Source organism: Alligator sinensis, unplaced genomic scaffold, assembly GCF_000455745.1.
Source record: "Alligator sinensis unplaced genomic scaffold, ASM45574v1 scaffold784_1, whole genome shotgun sequence".
Lineage (NCBI taxonomy): Eukaryota > Metazoa > Chordata > Crocodylia > Alligatoridae > Alligator > Alligator sinensis.
Genome location: NW_005842318.1, coordinates 743,099 through 761,303, shown reverse-complemented (window position 1 = coordinate 761,303; position 18,205 = coordinate 743,099). Strand labels below are relative to the sequence as shown.

Genomic DNA, 18,205 nt, shown 5'->3' with positions numbered 1-18,205 from the left:
TCTCATTTACATGAGAGATGGAAAACAGAAAGCCTGAAGCAGAGACTGCAGTGAATTCTGGGACCAGAGAAGCAGGAGAGCGCTGCATGATGGGGAATCTGTGCTTCCAATGTTAATCAACCCATGTTCACACACACCCAGCTCAGCATTTATCAGGCCAGTTCTAATCTGGATTTACTAAGGACTTTTCCACCCCCAGACACACACACACAGCTCTAAGTTTAATAGGCATCTCGGGCCGTACATTCCCCGGTCCCACTATGGGAGGCCTATTTAAACTTGATTGACTAAAACTCGGTTGCCGGGTTAGGGAATGCTGAGGCAAGAGACCGAGTCAGAGGGGGTATGGGCAACATTTGAACAATGGTTAAGGGTTCATCACAGCATCCAGCCTGCTGGAGCCCTAATCCCAGGTGTTGTCATATCTTTCCCGAGACGACTGGTGGGAGTCCTCTCCACAAAAGGTTATGAGCACCCCAATAATTGTCTTAAGTCTGTTAAAAGACTATAGTAAGATCTGGAAAAGTCATGCTAAGCTGAGGCTTGTGCACAACAAGTAAAAATCCAAAATCCTGATGCTGCAAGCTATCTATTGTTCCTGAAGAAACCATGAGATATCCCATCAGTATATCTGCCACCCATAGGAATCTCAAGCTGGCTCCCAAGGCTGGAAGAGCAGATCGTCTCTCTCTTCAAGGATTGTGCTACGGACTGTGCCTGTCAGCTTTGCAGCCTGAGTACCGTGGACTAGGTGAGATCCCAGCGTTCTCTGTCTTCTTTCTAGGCATAAACTTCTGAACCTGAACTGTATCAGTTAAGCTTGAGCTAAGTTTCCCCAAATACTTAGTGAAACCAGGGTAGTATTGTCATTGTTGGTGTTTGTTTTTCTTTTGCATGTCTATTACTACTAGTACTATTATATATTTCATATGCTTAGCAATAAATAACTTTTATAGTCAAACTGGTAGTAATTGGGTATATTTTTCCTTCTCTGCTTCTCTTTCCTCCCGTGCTCTGCAGCAACGCTTCTTTTACCTATGCTAAAGATCCCTGTGAAGCCCAAATTATTGTGGGGTCTGCTCATCAAGAGGCCAAAGATTGGGACGTGCTGAGTTTGAAACACATAAGGGGATCAGCTTGTACAGGCTGAATGACCCAGTTTGACTCCGACGTGCCCTAATGAACTGAATGCTGGCCCATGAGGTTTGCCAGCTGGACACCCAGCCAGATTCAGCGGGATTCTGTTTACCTGTGTGCTTGTGTCTGACTGCATTTTATTGTTGCTCTTATGAACTGATTCTTGGCATATGAGGGTGTCAGCCTGTCCATGCTGATCAGCCCGGCCAGGTCAGGCATGTCACGTTAAGTTGTGTGTGTTTGTGTGTATGACTGATTTGGTGACTGGAGGAACCCAGTCCCATTGAGATTGAGTCCTGCAAGATAGCTCCATTGGGGGTGAGGGCTTGCAGAAGGGAGAAATACAGCTCCGTATAGTAACACAAGCAGCACATTGACAGAATCACCAAGACCCTAGAAACTATCCCTAATAAATGAGCACACCCCAAAGTAATGGGCAAATTTGGTAACATTATACAAGAAAAAATGACCATATAGTTTGAAGGCAACACAAAGAGACCAGTAAAGTTTCTTATCCTTTCATCTGGCTACAACCTAGAAACTCTTAGGCCATCTCCACACATGCTTGGACATTTGGTAACTGGGAACAACTAGCAGCAGGATACCTTGTCCCCGGGGAATGCCTGTGCCATGTACCCTCTTGCATGCGGCAGGTTACCCTGGATGGGGTAGGGGAGGCTGGGGCCAGCACTGGGCTGGCCCCAGCAGCCTTACCCGGGGTCCTGGAGGCCTCCTGGGGCTGCAACAGTGGTGATCCTGCTTTGCACGGCCTGGCTGGTGGCTGGAGTATGGCTCTGGCCACCCAGGCTCCGGTTTCGAGAGGCGCATGCTGCCCCCACCCTGTGTATCCCCCCTGGGTAACCCCCCCAACCCCAGGTATTCCTCCACACACACGCACACCCTGTGCTGCTCCCTTGAGGTGTAGAGAACAACTGAATGTATGTATGGTATGTGGCACTGCAGATGCATCTGTGACACCACATACCATATGGCTGCGCTCATCTGGTCTTAGAATCTTGCATATATTTCCAGAATCAGCCTTCCTTCTGATCCTGCCAGCCCTGACCACTGGGGACTTGGCCTCCCCCAAAGCCTTGGATAATTTAAAGACCATGATTATCCCATAGATAGCCTCTATATACCTCCAAGCCACTTCATGTCCTCCTTTTCCCCTCCAAACAGCATTGTCCCAAACAAATGGTGATAAGTCTAAGGATCCTCTAGAAATTTCTTTCTTTTCTAGGGAATCTGGAATTCATCCAGCTAATGTCCCTTTTTTCTGAGATACCTTCAGTATTGTGGGGTTGATTTTTTCCATTACAGGAAGATAACAACTTGGGTATCTATCCCAACAACAGTCTCTTCTGCCTGCACTTGAAACTGGCAATTGTTCTTGCTCTAATAACACCGTGGCAAGAAATACTTAGCAGTTGCACATAGTCCCTTTTCCTTAGGTATGCATTCCTCAGTTTCTTTGACAAAGCCTTTTAAAAAATCATAAAGATGCAATGTGGGTACATCTACATGTGTTCTTTAATATGCATTAGCCTATTTTAATGCACATTAAAGTATCACTAAAAAGACATGCTATTTAGGTAATGCACATGCCCTGGGGAAAGGGTTGGTGGTGGGGTCACAGGCTTAAATATTACAATGCCTATGATGCTTGTCGCCCTTTAGGCCCTCTGGTCTCACCCTACCAGTGACTTGCAGCCTCTTGACATGAGGAGGTTCCACTCCCTTCCACTCTCCTGCCACGTCTTGTTCGTCAAATGAATGTTGATGGAATGGGAGGTTCCTTCAGAGATGGGGGTGTTCTTCCACCTCCAGGCCAGCTCGGTGCTATAGCAAGTGACTTGGGGCTCCGCCTCACCTACACCCCATCCACTTGCCAGTCAAAAATCAAGCCGCAGCAACAATACACTCAGCTGCCACATGAAACAAAACTACTTCGGTGCCCCATTCTGAGTGTGGGTCAACTCTCCTCCCTACTCATCTTCATTATCTGCAATGCCAGGGTTCCACCCTCAGGCATCTCAGTCGCAACCTGTTCCCCAGGGTCAGGGTAGCTGGCCATTCTTCCCTGCTTGGGCCGTCCCCCTTAGGTACATTTGGGGCCCCCTGGCTCCTCCCACTGGACCTTCATGGGCTGTGCCAGGATGCTCCTGGGTCAGGCTTCATTTCCAAAAGGAAAAGGAACTTAAAAAGGAAACTCGAAATCAAAAACTCCCTGGGCACCTCAAGCAGTACCACCTGGTGGAGGTTTGGACTCATGCATCCGATGCCCACTCTCTGGGTTCACTAGTGGGGCAGTTCCCACCAGTTGACTTCTCGCCCACCACTGTCTATCTTTGGGGGCAGAGACCCCTCTGGATCTCCCCGAATCTGGTTCCCGGTCAGTCCCCCGGCATCCTCGCTGTGTCCTGTCGGGTGTGCAGGGAAGTTTCTTGCAGCCTCTGCTGCTGTTGCTCCTGTGCCACTCACCAGGCCATGTTGGGGCCCAGGGCACATTTTTTTTATGTCATCCAGCATGCGCCTCCCCACACGCAGGGACAGCGTGCTCTTAAAATGCCATGGGGACACAGCATGCACCTCCACCTCTTGGGATCGGCCTGCTGGAAACCCAGTACGCCAAACCTCAGCTCTGTCTGGGTCTCACTCCCCTGCCAGTCAGGGTTCATCAGGGGGAAGCCCCCTGCTCCCCGGACCCTCAGGAGTCTTATCACCCAGCATGCTGACAGCACATTAAAATAGGCTAATGCACATTAAGTGTCACTTAAAAACCATGCTCTTTATTTAATGCAAATTAAGATATGCTAATGCATATTTTCTTAATACCTCACAATGGAGGTACTAAATTTAATACACATTAACTAAAGCACATTAATGCATATGTAGACATGCCCACAGACAGCATAACATAATCCATATGGTGATAAAAGTGACTTAAATTAATATAACATTGGCTTTTCAATGAGATTTCACCCCCCATATCAGTAAAACAAAGTTGAGAAAACATGTACAACATCTCATAAATACCTCAGAATAGATTGGGACTCATGACAGTATTAAACCCATAATTTAGAAATCTTTTTCATGGCTCATGTACTTTAAAATATTCTTCTTACTTTCTAGAAATATAGACTGCTAGATCAAGCAAAATAACCAGTAATTTCTTTTCTTTCAGTAATTCTGTTTCTAGATGAAGGACTCCTACATCATTATTCAAAAAAACAATTCACATTATAGAATTTGTACTTACTTGGTAAGTCTACATGTTCAATTAATTTGAAGCAATAAACTCCAGAGAAATGTGAGTTAGAGAAAACTACTCCCGGGCGCAGCATCTAAACATGTGCACAGGACAGCAGCAATTTGAGATACTAAATTCATGCGCACTTGCACCCTTTTTTAGTGATGCTTAATGTGCAGTAGACTATTTTACTGTGCATTAGCGTAATGCCATGGGTTTTTACATGACACCTTAATGTACAGTAAAATTGTCTACTGTACATTAAAGTGCATGTGCAGAGGTGCCCCCTGATGGAAAAATACAATTTTTTGGTGAGTTTAGTGTACTGGGTTGAGTGGTACTAAATAATATTATTTATTTATTTGACAAAAATATTGTTTCTCCTTTCACTGTGTTTATTAATTTTAAAAAATTAATAAAAGTTCAAGCATAATAATTAACATGAACTACTGTCCACTATACCTTAAGATTATCTGGAAGCTCTGAACGCCCAGCATAGCCTGGATTCATGGTAATGAAAACAGCACACGTAGGGTTTAATTTCAGTTCAGTTCCTTCAAATACTAGTAAGTCAGAACCTGTATTGATACCTGTGGAAAAATGAAAATTAGAGTCCAGTGACAAATTATTTTTAATATTATTAATTTTATTTCATACTTAGCACAGAAGATGCAAATAAAATAATAATTACCTCTTTGGATAGTAAGAATTTGTTGAGCAACAACAGAAAGTACTTCTAAATCAATTCTGTTGAATTCATCAAAACAAGCCCAGGCTCCACAAGATAACAAACCCTAAAAAAACCCCAATTTGTTCACAGTCAAACTATTGATTTTCAGTGTCACAATAACTGAATCATTTATCTAATAAAAAAAATAGATTTAATGCAAACAGAAGACTATATAAAAACTATAGGAATTAACCAAATTAATAATCCATACAATAATATATCCCAGCAGACTTACATAATAAATTATACCAATCTGTCTGTTAATACATTGGAACAACAAATGCATTCAGTCCACCCAAAACCTGATTCCCTTTGCCCTGTCTCCAAGAGCCTCATCAAATATACGGATTTTGTATGTTTTACATTCTGGCTATTTGGAACAAAGAAGTAAGTTCCAACACCAAAGAACCAACTATTTCACAGTGTCAGAATGGCATAAGGGATCTTAAAGTAATTGGGAATCTGGCTCTCAAGATTTATCCAAACCTTAAAAAATTTTCCTAATGCAAGGTAATCCAATCCATCTGAACAATTGAAAACCACACATTGTTTAGCTACAGCTTTGGCTAAGTCTTTTGTAGTTTCAGTTTTCCCTGTTCCAGCAGGACCTTCAGGGGCACCTCCCAGGTGAAGATGGAGTGCTCCAAAAAGGGTTCTGAAATTTTTAAAAAGAAAAATATTGGTAAGAATGGGTCATTTTCCATTCCATCGCTGGTAACACATGCCATATTTCCACTTATCCCAACATTTACTGGAGACCCCTCTACACATACAGGTAAAGGCATGATGAGATTTACACGTGCATGGCAGGAGGCATGACTGTGGGATCATGGATTAGATCCTATCACACCTTATTGCCAGAGCTCCCATAACTGGGAGCCCCCTCAGATGAGGGGCTCCCAGCCACAGGGGTACTCCATGCACACCTGGGGCTGGGGGATCACAAGAGCTGCAATCTCCCAGCCCCAGGGGTTTCACGCACCGCTGGGGCAGCCAGACCCCATCAGCTGCTAGGGCCAAGCTGGGTCCTAGCACCCAGCTTCCGCAGCTACAGAACTCTGTGTCCCCATGATGCCACGACCCAGAGTTGGCAGCTGCTGGGATGAGAGTCCCCGGAGTTGTGGGACTCCAAGTTCTGGGTGGGCTTGGTGCACCCCTGAGGCTGGGAGCCCCATCAGCTGGCAGGGCTACCAGCCTTAGGGGAGGCCCTGCTCCACATTTAAATTAAAGCTTGATAGCAGTCAGATATAAAGTTTGTATATAGTTTCAAGATCCAACATTATTGCTGGATGGAAATTTTTATGGCATTATACCTACTTTGCACATGTAGCTGATCTCAAGGTAACTGCACCTGTAACATGTAGAGGGGGTCTGAAAATCTTTTAAAAACTGATGTTCACCTGTGCTTCAAATAAATTAAATATTCTAATTCTATTCAGCTAAAAAAGAAAGAAATCCAGCAAAGCCACTAGGTTTCCTCCTCAAATATTCTATATTAACTATCAGTAGCTGGAATCCACAGCCCTGCAGTCCTGGATAAATCAATTTACTAAAAGTCCAAAATGTTTCTTAGCATACTAGTCATTATCCATACCTCACCTCTTAGCAGAAAATGTATGTACAGACTTAAAAACAGTTCAGTGAAACTGACACCATTGGATACTCTATTATTTATTTAATGTAAAATTTGTTTAGTTTAAAATTCTAAAAGATTTCTCACACTTGTAGAACTTCAGACTCAGATGGAATCCACAAGAAAAATCACTTTTCTTTTTGCATTTATATAATCACCTATATCACGCTTAAAAAAAAGAGTGCATGATTTTGTTTATGAAGTGGCTAGGTTCATTGTTATGGTTACATTTCCTACCCTGTATTAAAAAATAATGTTACGTTCTCAAAAATCTGTTTTATCACAAATTTAAATACAAATGCTAACATGTAGCTAATTTAAATCAACGAATACAAGTGTACCATAATGCAATTATGACAGGAGCGGGCAATTATTTTTGGCAGAGAGTTGCTTATTGAGTTTTGGCAAGCTGTCAAGGGCTGTATGGGTAGCCCTACCCATTGACAGGTGCCCCGCCCCTGATCATCATCTTGTGCCTGGAAGTCCTGCCCCCTAACCCCTGACCTTTGCCAGCAGCAGTCCCACCCCTTCCCCTGGAAGTACTCCTTTCAGCAAAGGGTTTTGCCATCTCAGAACCAGAAAAATACCAAATTATATTCTAAAAAGCAAACATCTACAACATTCATTAATTTGATTTCAAAAAATATTTTTGTCCTGATTTACATGTGTTTGTGTAGTGTACACAGAGGTAATACAATAGCTTAAAATGAATTCTTACTCTTGTATGTTGTGGGGTGTGTGTACAGGTTTATGGGGAGGCTGTGGGTATGTTGGGGAGGGTGGGTATGGCATTTGTAGGAGCTGTGTTGGGGAGGGTGGCTAGGGTGTGTGTGTGGGATTCACCCTATGAACACACATTCTGCCCCTGCCTACACACACACACACACACACACACACTGCCCCTCCCTACATACACACATACACTGCCCCTGCGTACACACACACACATTCTGCCCCTGTCTTCAAGCACATGCATGCACACACACATATACACGTACTGGCATGGCTCCATGCTCCCCAGTCCAGCGATGCAACTTGGAGCCACATGGTGCAAGAGCAGTGTGGGGGGAAGAACAGAGTGAAATGGCTGGGGGTGGAGTGGCACTGGGCTGCTCAGTCCTGCTGAGTGCTCCCCCTGGGTCCTACTGCCCCTGGCTCCTGTCAGCTTTGACAGCCAGGCAGGAGCAAATAAATATTAATTTACTAATTTTTTTAGGGGCCCTGTGAGCCAGACAGAATGGCCTGGTGGGCTAAATCTGGCCTGCAGGCCATATTTTGCCCACCCCAGAATTATGACAATGAGAACAACAAAAATTAGCAGTCACCCCAGAATTATGATGATGAGAACAATAAAGATTAGCAGTAAAACAGAACTACCATTCTGTTTTGGCAGACACCTATTTTGAAGTCCCATTTCAGTTAGTTCTATTGGATAAATTCCATGCCCATAACATAGTTACTAATTTATGTTTTTACCTGTAGCATCTGTCTGTAAGTGGGGTAATAACCAACCTAGGAGTATTGCCGAGATACTCGTATCCATATTTCAAACCAGCATTGATCATCTTTGTTTGTAGATGCCCTTCCTATGAAAATAATATTTAAAGTATAGATTAAAGCAAAATAAAATAAAATAAAATAAAATAAAGACAATCCCTTAAATTTGCAGCTAGATTTGCTGCTATTAGAAACAAGTGTATTGCAAACTGCATAGCTTACAGTGTATTAATGAAATAAGTAATCTTTCATCTCTTGGTCCTCTAGACAAAAACTCTTCAGGACTGTAATTGTCTTGTATATATATATATCCATATAGCTTCTAGTATAATTCAGACATAATTCTGACTTGGGTCTCTAAAAACTAGCATAATACCAATTAATAATAAATAATATAAAATAAGCCAATTCTTCTCAGAAGTCTATATAGAGCTATTTTGTTACAGTGGTGTTGTATCTGTTAGTTTCCAAGCAGTGAGGAATCTTGCAGTTGTTTTGGTTTATCATTAATGGCTAGAAAATGGCATTTAGAGGTTTGCTTTTAGGAACTGACTTGTAGGTAAAATAGATATGCATTAGAACAATGGTGCAGGGGAACAGCAAGAGTTAATTGGTTTCTAAAAGCCTGTTTGTGACAAAGTTTCCTACTTTCCTACTGTGTCTGAAGCAAGCAGACACACAAGCTGGGAAATTGGAGACATGTACCACACTGTTCCATAACATGAACAGTGTACCCTAACAGGGATAAGGGACTGTGCCAGGTCACAGTGCCCAACTACAGAGCCCTTGGGATTTCTGGCTTTGGTGAACAGACCAAATTATGAGGCCCAGTAAATAACCAAATTAAGAAGTCTGCATGTGATGGGTTTGTTAGAACAAAGGAATACTGACAGGGCAGAACGTGGAAAGTATAATGACCACAGGGAAACCAATTAACAATGCCCAAAGTTGAAAAATCATCAGAGGGGACAAAGAATACAAAAGGAAGAATTTCAGAGCAGTAAAAGGTCCCCAAGAGGGGAACCCAAGGCCACCATGGACTGAGGGCACATCACCAGCCCGCCTCACCCATCCCACTAGGGGTGGATGCACCTCAGCCCTTGACCTCCAGGCTGCTGACCTCTGACATTCAAGGAAGAACCTCAGGGTGTAGCTCGCATACTGGCAGACATACCTTCCCCCTGTGACAGCTCTAGGACTGGTACATATAGAACTGGGGTGGGTTACTTTGTTTGCTTTGCCTTCATTATTCTTATCTGCTATCACTGTGTATCAATAAAATCTGCCTATTATTGAATGGAGAAGCTGTGGTTGGTCTAAGGGTTTGGGTCTGCCCAAAACAAAGTATCTGGGTCATAAATCCAGTGCCAACAATAATCATTCTCACTAGTTTTTTAATCAATTAAAGTCAAAACCCCAAGCCCCTCTTTATGCTCAGCTTCTCTTCTGTCTGTCAGATGCTCACTTGCAGTATATTCAGCTCTGATCTAATTTGTAAAAATGGAGAAAAATAAATATAGAAATGAAACTAAAATATGTCCTGAGGATATTAGATCTGTAAGAATGAAGAGGAAATGAGAGGAAATTCAGTATATATAAATGTAAACTCTCACATAAGTACAAACTATAGAGATGCAACCTGCTGCACTAAAACAAACTATTTCAAGTTGTCTCTCTATCATTAAGCTTAGCATCAGTTATTCATTAAAATGAAGCAAGGTAGTTGCCACCAGATTAATGTGGGATGCAGGAAGGGAGGCCACAAGAAGTTCTGTCTTAAGTAACTGGCTGTAATATGAAAACATTTGAGAATAACTGTTGTAGAACACTATTTTCAATAGGAACATGTGAACATTGGCTAAAGTTTATTACCATTTGATGGGTGTAATTTTTTTATGCACAAATAAGATAAATCCAGCCTGAGATTTTTCCCTATTTACCAATTTATATAATTCAAAATCAGGCAACAAAGTCTTGCAGAAGAAGACTTATAAATCTTAGTGTGCCCAAAGAGGCCATGCTTAGGTATGCAAAGATCAATTGGCAATCTCAGAAAAAAAACAAAAAAACCCTCAAAAATGCCAAACAAGTTTCTTCACGATATGCTAGCATGGTGATTTTAGTCTTCTGGCAACAGGTGTTCCTAACATATATTTCTAATTACTGTAACAAGCTGCTCTTCATTATGGGATATCTCTTGATGAATACAATGTTTAAATATGTGGTATATTATCTCTACCCAGTACTAATACTGCTCTCTTCACCAAGACATTTAATGTATACTCATAAAGCAGAAATACTGACATTTCAGTTAAAAACCTTTAACTCAAAGCATGAGGCTGCTAAAAACTTCTCTCCTATCCAGCAGCATCAGGCAACCAAACTAGTCTCTGACTGAACAAATTTTATCTATAAACCTTCTGCAGATTCAGCAAGTGCACTGACAGTCCACAGTGATGAAAAAAGCAATTTTAATTAGAAAGCATATATGTATGGCTATTGGCCATTTTACCTTGCAATCTGCAGAATGATTGGTTAGATACATTTTATCATCAGCAAAAATTATCATATTAGAGTAACTATTCCCTGACACAGCAAGCAAGCACAAATTGAAAAGCCGTGCACAGAAATTACCTTCTAATAGGATTCAGGGCATCACTTACCTTCCAGTAGTACCTAAGCTGGCTTAACCATTCAAAGTCATTTTCATCTTTGACTTTCTTGCTTACTAGAGATGCAAGAACATCCCTAGCATGAACATCCAGCACAACAAGTGCTCCAAGAGTCACACGATTCTGCTTGGACAGCTTTCCTCGCACCAAGCTGACAATGTCCTCAATCTGTCTAGTATTCTGTTCCAGGTAATCCTCAAGTGCCTGAGAGAATTTAAAATAGTGAATATGTTGCTTGTTTAATCTAAGCAACTTCCAAAAAAATCTTCTTATTTTACCATTAATTCTCAATGTTTGTGCATTTAATATGTTTGGTCTGACAAAGAATGCAAATTTCCTTATCTCCACTGATATATGTCATCTGAGGTTGTCAGTTGCTTCTACAGTTTATTTTTAACACACAATATGTAGAAAAATTATTATTATTATTATGTATTTCTTGTGATATAGAAATATCAGAGCTTCTATTATAATTCTCCCTTGGATTATAAAAATATCAATAGCATCTTTAAAGTGTTGAATACATGCATATGAATTATACTCTCTGTAGTGTATTATTGTAAACCTGATTATCAAGTTTGTGTCTGAAATATTGTGGCTTCTATAGAAATAAGTAATAACAAAGATACCTATAACTTAAAGAAAACTATAATTATTTATAATTATGAAGTAATTAACTTATTATTTTTATGTAATTTTTCAGGATTTTTTGTTTTTAACTTAAAACATTGGCAGCATTTTGTGTGTAGTCAGTTTCACTGTTTCTCCTGCAGGGAGAGTTTGTTTCTCCTTTGATAAAAAGATCGTAGCAAGCAATAAACCCAACATAGAGGAAAGCACCCTTGTTCAGGAAGTGTCCCAGGTATTCTGCATATGCTAAAGTGTTCAACTGTACTGGTAACCAAAATGGGAGCAAAGTCACATTTATTCAGGACTGGCTGCTAAGGAGTGCTCTGTAGGAAATGAAAGATGTTTGTGTGTACAGTAACTGGAGTTCTAACATATAGCATCCAGATTCCACTCTTGGTGTACAAATATTCTGGGCACTCAACGTCAGTATCAGCTGGGGCTCTATATACACCTTAAACCTCTTAAAGTTCAGATGACACTGGCCTTCTCAAGTGCTGCTTGAAAGATGACTAACTGTCCTGAAATTAATGAAGAAAACTCTTTTCAATTATATACAGTTTGTCCAGAAAAGCCATATCTTGTCATAGTTCATAAAATCATAGCAGACCAGCAGAGCCTGGTAATTTGCTATCCTTATTTGAAGGCTCACAAAAGAACAACTCTTACCGCAAAATAGATCAAGATGTTTTGTTTTACACTCTTTTGGTGTTATTCTTTTCTGTTGCTTAGACTTTTTATTCAATTAGCTGTTACAATTAATAAGGACCTCAATAGAGAATGTGTACAGAAAAAAACTACACTTGTAGATGGAACATTTTTTTTGAAGTCAAGAAAATATTTAAAAGGTTTGAAGAACTGAGATCTTTCAGTCTGGAGAAGAGAAGACTAAAGGAGACTATGATAATCTTCAAATAAGAACAGGGTTGTTATAAACATGATGGTAATCAATTACTTTTGAGGTCTCAAGGAAGAGGACAAACATAATGGGTTGGAGATTAAGAAGATAATTCTCTAGTTGTGAAGGTGGTTAAGCACTGATACTTAGAGAGGCAGTGCAATCTCAGCTGGCTGTTTTCATCTTGTATTCATGCTGGTGATGGCCCCTAATGTGTTCAACATGGATGTCCCTTGACCACCAACTGGGAACAGGTAACATGAGGCAACTCATCAGCTTTGAGTAGTAGTGGGGTGGAACACTCTTGTTGCTTGGGTCCCATGCTCCAAGTACCCTAATGGTACCCAGTGGCTGCACTGTTGTGTTGTACCTCTTCTCCCTCAGGGTGTCGTTCAGTGGCCTGTATTTGGACAGCTTGCACTCCTAGACTTCAGCAAAAGCCTGCTGTCAGGTGTTAAATAGGATGGTCACATCAACAATCAGGATCTTTTTACTGCCCTCATCTGATAGAACGACGTCCAGATGCAGCTGATTGTCACAGCCTGGGATGGTGTAGTTCACAGCTACTGTGCCAACCAAAATCAACATGGACTTCAGTAGCTGATTCTGTATGGCATTTTGGCAGAGTTGCCATACTCTCACACGCACCTTGTAGCTACGCAGGACTCTGGCTAGTACAAAATGGATTTAGTACTAGGCAGCAAACAGAAATTGGACAGCTTTATGAGGACATTTATATCACTTCCCCAAAAGACTTTGATCTCAAGAGAACAGGATGCATGTACAATGGGAGTAGGATATATATATATGTCCAAGCACGCAAAGAATGCAGGATTTTTTTTTAGTCCATTTTTTTAAAAATAACAAACACTGCCTCACTTGGTCTCTTTCACCCCTGGACTAAGACCAAAGTTCAGAATTTAGTAGCTGGACAAGTCATGCAGATCTACAAATTATTACTCATTCCACTGAGTTAAATGAACAGTTTATTATTTTGGCTCCATCTTCAGGGCAGATTTCTGCTAGATGTTGTACAAAGGACTGCTCTAAAGGCATATGTAATGGATTCACTGTAGAAGTTATGGAGACAACTTGTGCTGCACTTAGCATGAAAGTCAACATCTACCAGACCTGTCTTACCTGGGCTACTACACTGATCCTGAACATGTAGAAAGACTCAGACTGACATTTCACACAGATTGCCAGTAGGGCTGTCAATTAATCATGATTAACGCATTAAACACAGATTAACGTGTTAATTGGTTCTTGTGTTAATTTGTTAATGCATTCATCGTACATGTGGCTTGGGAGCCCACACCCAGGCTTTACTTCACTGTCACCCCCGCTGCCTCCAGGCTGCCCAGTGGGGCAGCAGTGGCAGTGCAGAGAAGCTGCAGGGCAGCCCAGGCGCAGGCTCCAGGCAGTTGCAGCAGTGAGGGGGGCGTGCACAGACATAGATGCACAGGAGCAGCCACAGCTTGCATACGGCCAGGAAAGTAGCCCAGCTACATGTAGAGCAGCACCCTGCAGGTAAGTCTGTGTAGGGTGTGGGGGAGGGAAGGAGTGGGGGAGCAGATCAAGGCCCCCACAGTGAGGGTGGGAGTGGGGCAGGGGCAAGGCCTGGGGTGAATGGGACCCAGGGCTGGGGCAGGTTATGGAACAGAGCTGTGGGTGACTTGTTGAGGGGTGTGGGGAGTTGGCTCCCTGCTACTGCGCACAGCCCCAGGGGAGGCATGGGGGGCATTTGCCTCCCCGGACTTGTGCATGGGATGGAAATGGGCTGCCTGCTGTGGGCTGGGGCTGTGCACTCTGCTGCTTTTTCTCTGGGAGCTGTGTAACGCCATGTTCTGCCTCCTTTTGGCTGGGTGGGCAGGGAACATGTGGCATGGCCAGCTCAAAGCTCCCATGGCAAAGGCAGCAGGAGGCAGAGCCCCAGCCTGCAAAAGGCAGCCCACCTCTGCTCTGCCCACAAATCTGGGGGGCATGTGTCCCCCATGCCTCCCCACAGGTGCATACAGTGGCAGAGAGCCATGCCCCTGGATACAACACCCACAGCTCCATCCCATGACCTGCCCCAACCCTGAGGCACCATTCATCCCAGCCCCTGCCCCTGCCCCTTTCCCTCCCTCACTGTGGGGCCTTGATACCTGTGGAATGGTGTGTGTGTGTGTGTGTGTCTGCCCCTCACTCCCAAGCCTCAGCCCTCCCAGCCCTGCTGCTGCCCCTCACTCTTGACCCACAGTACCCCGCATCCTGCCAGAGCATAAAGGGACCCCACTTCCTGGGCTACAAACCCCACACACACACCCACAGCCCCCCACACCTTCACAAATTCCCCCCCACACACACACCCCTATTATACAAAGTACCTGCAAAATTTTGCATAATTTTGAGTTTTCTGAGCATAATTTTGAGTTTTTAGCTGTGCGATTAAAATTGCAATTAATTGCAACTAACTTTTTTAATCACACAGCTAATCACAATCAAAAATGTTTAATTGTTTGACAGCCCTATTTGCCAGCTTTGTACAGTTGTTGTAAAGTGGTATGACTCTGTACGTATTACAGATATCAAGCCTAGTACTGGGCTTGAGGATATTCAAGTATTGATCAAGAAGACATTGAAAACTCACACTCTTTGGGCACATTGCACATTAGGATGAAGTTGCCCTCTGCACAGAAAGACTTAAAGTTAACCATCAGCATCAGATCAGGCAAACACCTTTCACTCATCTGGTTGAGACCTTGTGGTTGCCCTCACTTATCTTGTAATTGTCACATTTATAGGTACTTTAAATCAAAGAAAAATAGAGGAGCTATGCCAATTTGGACCACCTGAGAACCTAGAAAAAAAAATCTAAGATACATACACAGTTGTGCTAGTGGATGCACTTGGACAAAATTTATAATAATGAATCTTTACTTACAACAAAGAAGAAACATTTCCTTTATATTAATCAAAACTTAGTGTTCAGTTACACCTTTAAAGTGTAGCAATTATATTCTAAACAGATATCTGTACAAATGTTTAGAATTGCATTTGTTTATACAGTGTATATACAAAATTATATTTACCTTTTGACCTTTTCTAATAGATGTTTGTACCTCTGATGTCCAGAAAGCTTGGGATACACAAAGAACTGTCTGTCCAGGCCACTCCCTTACCCAGTTAATACGCTGAGTTTTTGGATAAGCTTCAATTGCATCCCCAATCACCTAGTTAAGTGAGAAAAAAAACATACAATGCCTAAATGTAGGCCAAATAGATATTGTTCAGGCTAAGCTGTAGTGTTTGGGGCTGAAATCAACAGCCAAATGAGGGTCAGGATTTAGGTCCTAGTTCAGTTATACAATATTGACATCTTACAAGAACATTCCTAAATATTTCAGCCCCAAACAGTGGAACTCTCAAGAGATGGATTTATAGATTTCATAGATTTCATAGACATTAGGGCTGGAAGGGACCTTGGAAGATCTTTGAGTCCAGACCTCTGCCCCAGGGGCAGAAAGTCAGCTGGGGTCATAGGATCCCAGCAAGATAAATATCCAAATGTCTCTTGAAGGCGTTCAAAGTATGTGCTTGACCCACCTCCGGCGGCAGTCTATTCCAGACCTTGGGGGCTCAGACAGTAAAGAAGTTCTTCCTTATGTCCAGCCTGAAACGGTCATGGAGGAGTTTGTGACCGTTTGACCTTGTCATCCCTTGGGGCACTCTGGTGAACAGACATTCCCCCAGATCCTGGTGAGCACCCCTTACAAACTTATAGGCAACCACAAGATCACCCCTAAGCCTGTGCTTTTCCAGGCTGAAGAGTCCCATAGCTCTCAGCTTCTCATCATAAGGTCTGTTTTCCTGACCTCTGATCATGCGTGTGGCTCTCTTCTGGGCTCTCTCAAGCTTCTCCACATCCTTTTTGAATTGTGGAGCCCAAAACTGGATGTAGTACTCCAGCTGCAGCCTCACCAAGGCCGAGTACAACAAGAAAATGACATCCTGGGATTTGCTTATCTAATAGCATTTCTGAGATCTTAAATAGTAGGATTTTTTACATGAAAATCTCATTAGATTATGCCATCATGGGCCAAAAATCATACAAAAATAACTTATTGTCAGATTTTGGCCACATCCAAACTGAAAACTCGAAAAAGAAGAAAAAAAGAAAATTCATACAGTTTCAGTTCAGAATGGATCAAAAACTGAAACAGGATATTTTTATCTAGGCATTCTATCTGAGCCCACCTCCTGGTGTTCAGTTGTAGAATCCTTGTCTGCTATGAGGGAGACCTGGGTTTGATTCCCAGATGCACATATAACTACAGTCATCGAAGCACAGACCACCCAGACTCAGTCTGGCCTTTGGATCCTGTGTCAATGGTCTAAAGGTGGGGATGAAAACTCTGGGCAGCTTCCACTCCTCCATACTCTGCCTAGTTGTATATGTCAAAGGTCCTGGTAATCTTTCATGCATACACCATGATCTAGAAGTAGTTTACCTCTACTATCCCAACCCCCAACTTTAGAAGAAATTCCACGTGCAATTCATATCTAACTATATGCCCATGGGCAGATCCAGGATCAGGTTGAGGGATGTGTAGCAACACCCCATTTGGATGTAGCAGTGCTCACTGCCCTGGGCTCTGGACTTCATGAAGGCAGGGGCTAAGGCCAGAATCCAAGCTGGTGAGCTCACTGTGCATGTGCCATGCAGTCAAAGGCAGTATAACTGTACTGCTGCACCACCCTGGATCCACCCCTGTGTACATCTCTTTCCTAATAATGGACCCAATTGTCTTTTCATTTACCATGGAATAAATGTATTTGTACTGGAGTGTAACTATGTGCAACAATAGTCAAAACCAATAGCTTCCTTTCTCATCAAAAATCTTCTAGGCCAAAATAAAAGTGACTTCCTGGTTGTATGTTTACATGTTTTAATGCTTCTAAACATGATACAGAGCTAATACAATAACTAGTCAGGATCTACAATTAGGTATGCAGTTCTGAGTTATGTAGTTCCATTGATATCAATAGAAATTGTGCATATAACTGAAGGCAGAATTTGGCATAAACATTTAATGAGCTTAACATCTAGCTCACCCAAGTAAATTCAAGTCAATATAAAAAAAATAGCATTACATTCAAAGACCCTCAAACAAGCTATCAGGAGATTCAGAACTAAATTAAAAAACAAACACTGAAACTTTCTACTCTAAATTTGCTTTAAAAACAATGTTTTTATACCAAACTGAATTTCAAAGTAAGATGAAAACAGAATGGGATAGGTAGGATTATGAGAAAACTGTATTGCATCTCACATTGACCATCCTTTTAGAATGAGATGTAATAATTATATAAAAACAATCATAAATTCATGATTTAAGAACTGATCTTGACTCAAAATGCATATAATCCAAAATGGACTAATCTGTGCATTTGACAGACTAGCAAATTCAATATTGTTCTACTGAGTAATTGATAGGTTTTTAGGATATTCCAATAACTACAGCTCTTCAAAAATTTCCCAATGGAGTAAAGCTAACCAAAGCAGGTTTTCACTTTGTACACCTGTAACTCGTATATCATTATCAGGAATGCTTAAGTCAATAACAGTTTTTCAAAAAGCAACGTATACAAAATTCCACAAACACTTTTGAGTAATTGATTTCTTCTACACACCCATGAGATAGGACTCTGAAGAACAACACTTCGCAATGTTCCTGTTTTTGTAATAATCTGTGAATTTTTGAGGGGCAAGGCA

General features: G+C 41.9%; 1 protein-coding gene across 1 annotated transcript in view; it reads right to left on the bottom strand.

Moving 5' to 3' along the window:
- Window positions 1-18,205, bottom strand: part of DNAH7 (dynein axonemal heavy chain 7) — a 214,406-nt gene that overhangs the window by 108,461 nt on the left and 87,740 nt on the right. The window contains exons 21-26 of the mRNA XM_006028533.2: window positions 15,522-15,662; window positions 10,914-11,126; window positions 8,230-8,339; window positions 5,607-5,775; window positions 5,082-5,184; window positions 4,853-4,980 (exon numbers count right to left, since the gene is read on the bottom strand). Of these exons, the coding sequence (XP_006028595.1) occupies window positions 4,853-4,980; window positions 5,082-5,184; window positions 5,607-5,775; window positions 8,230-8,339; window positions 10,914-11,126; window positions 15,522-15,662 (864 nt within the window). The remainder of the gene's footprint in view (window positions 1-4,852; window positions 4,981-5,081; window positions 5,185-5,606; window positions 5,776-8,229; window positions 8,340-10,913; window positions 11,127-15,521; window positions 15,663-18,205) is intronic.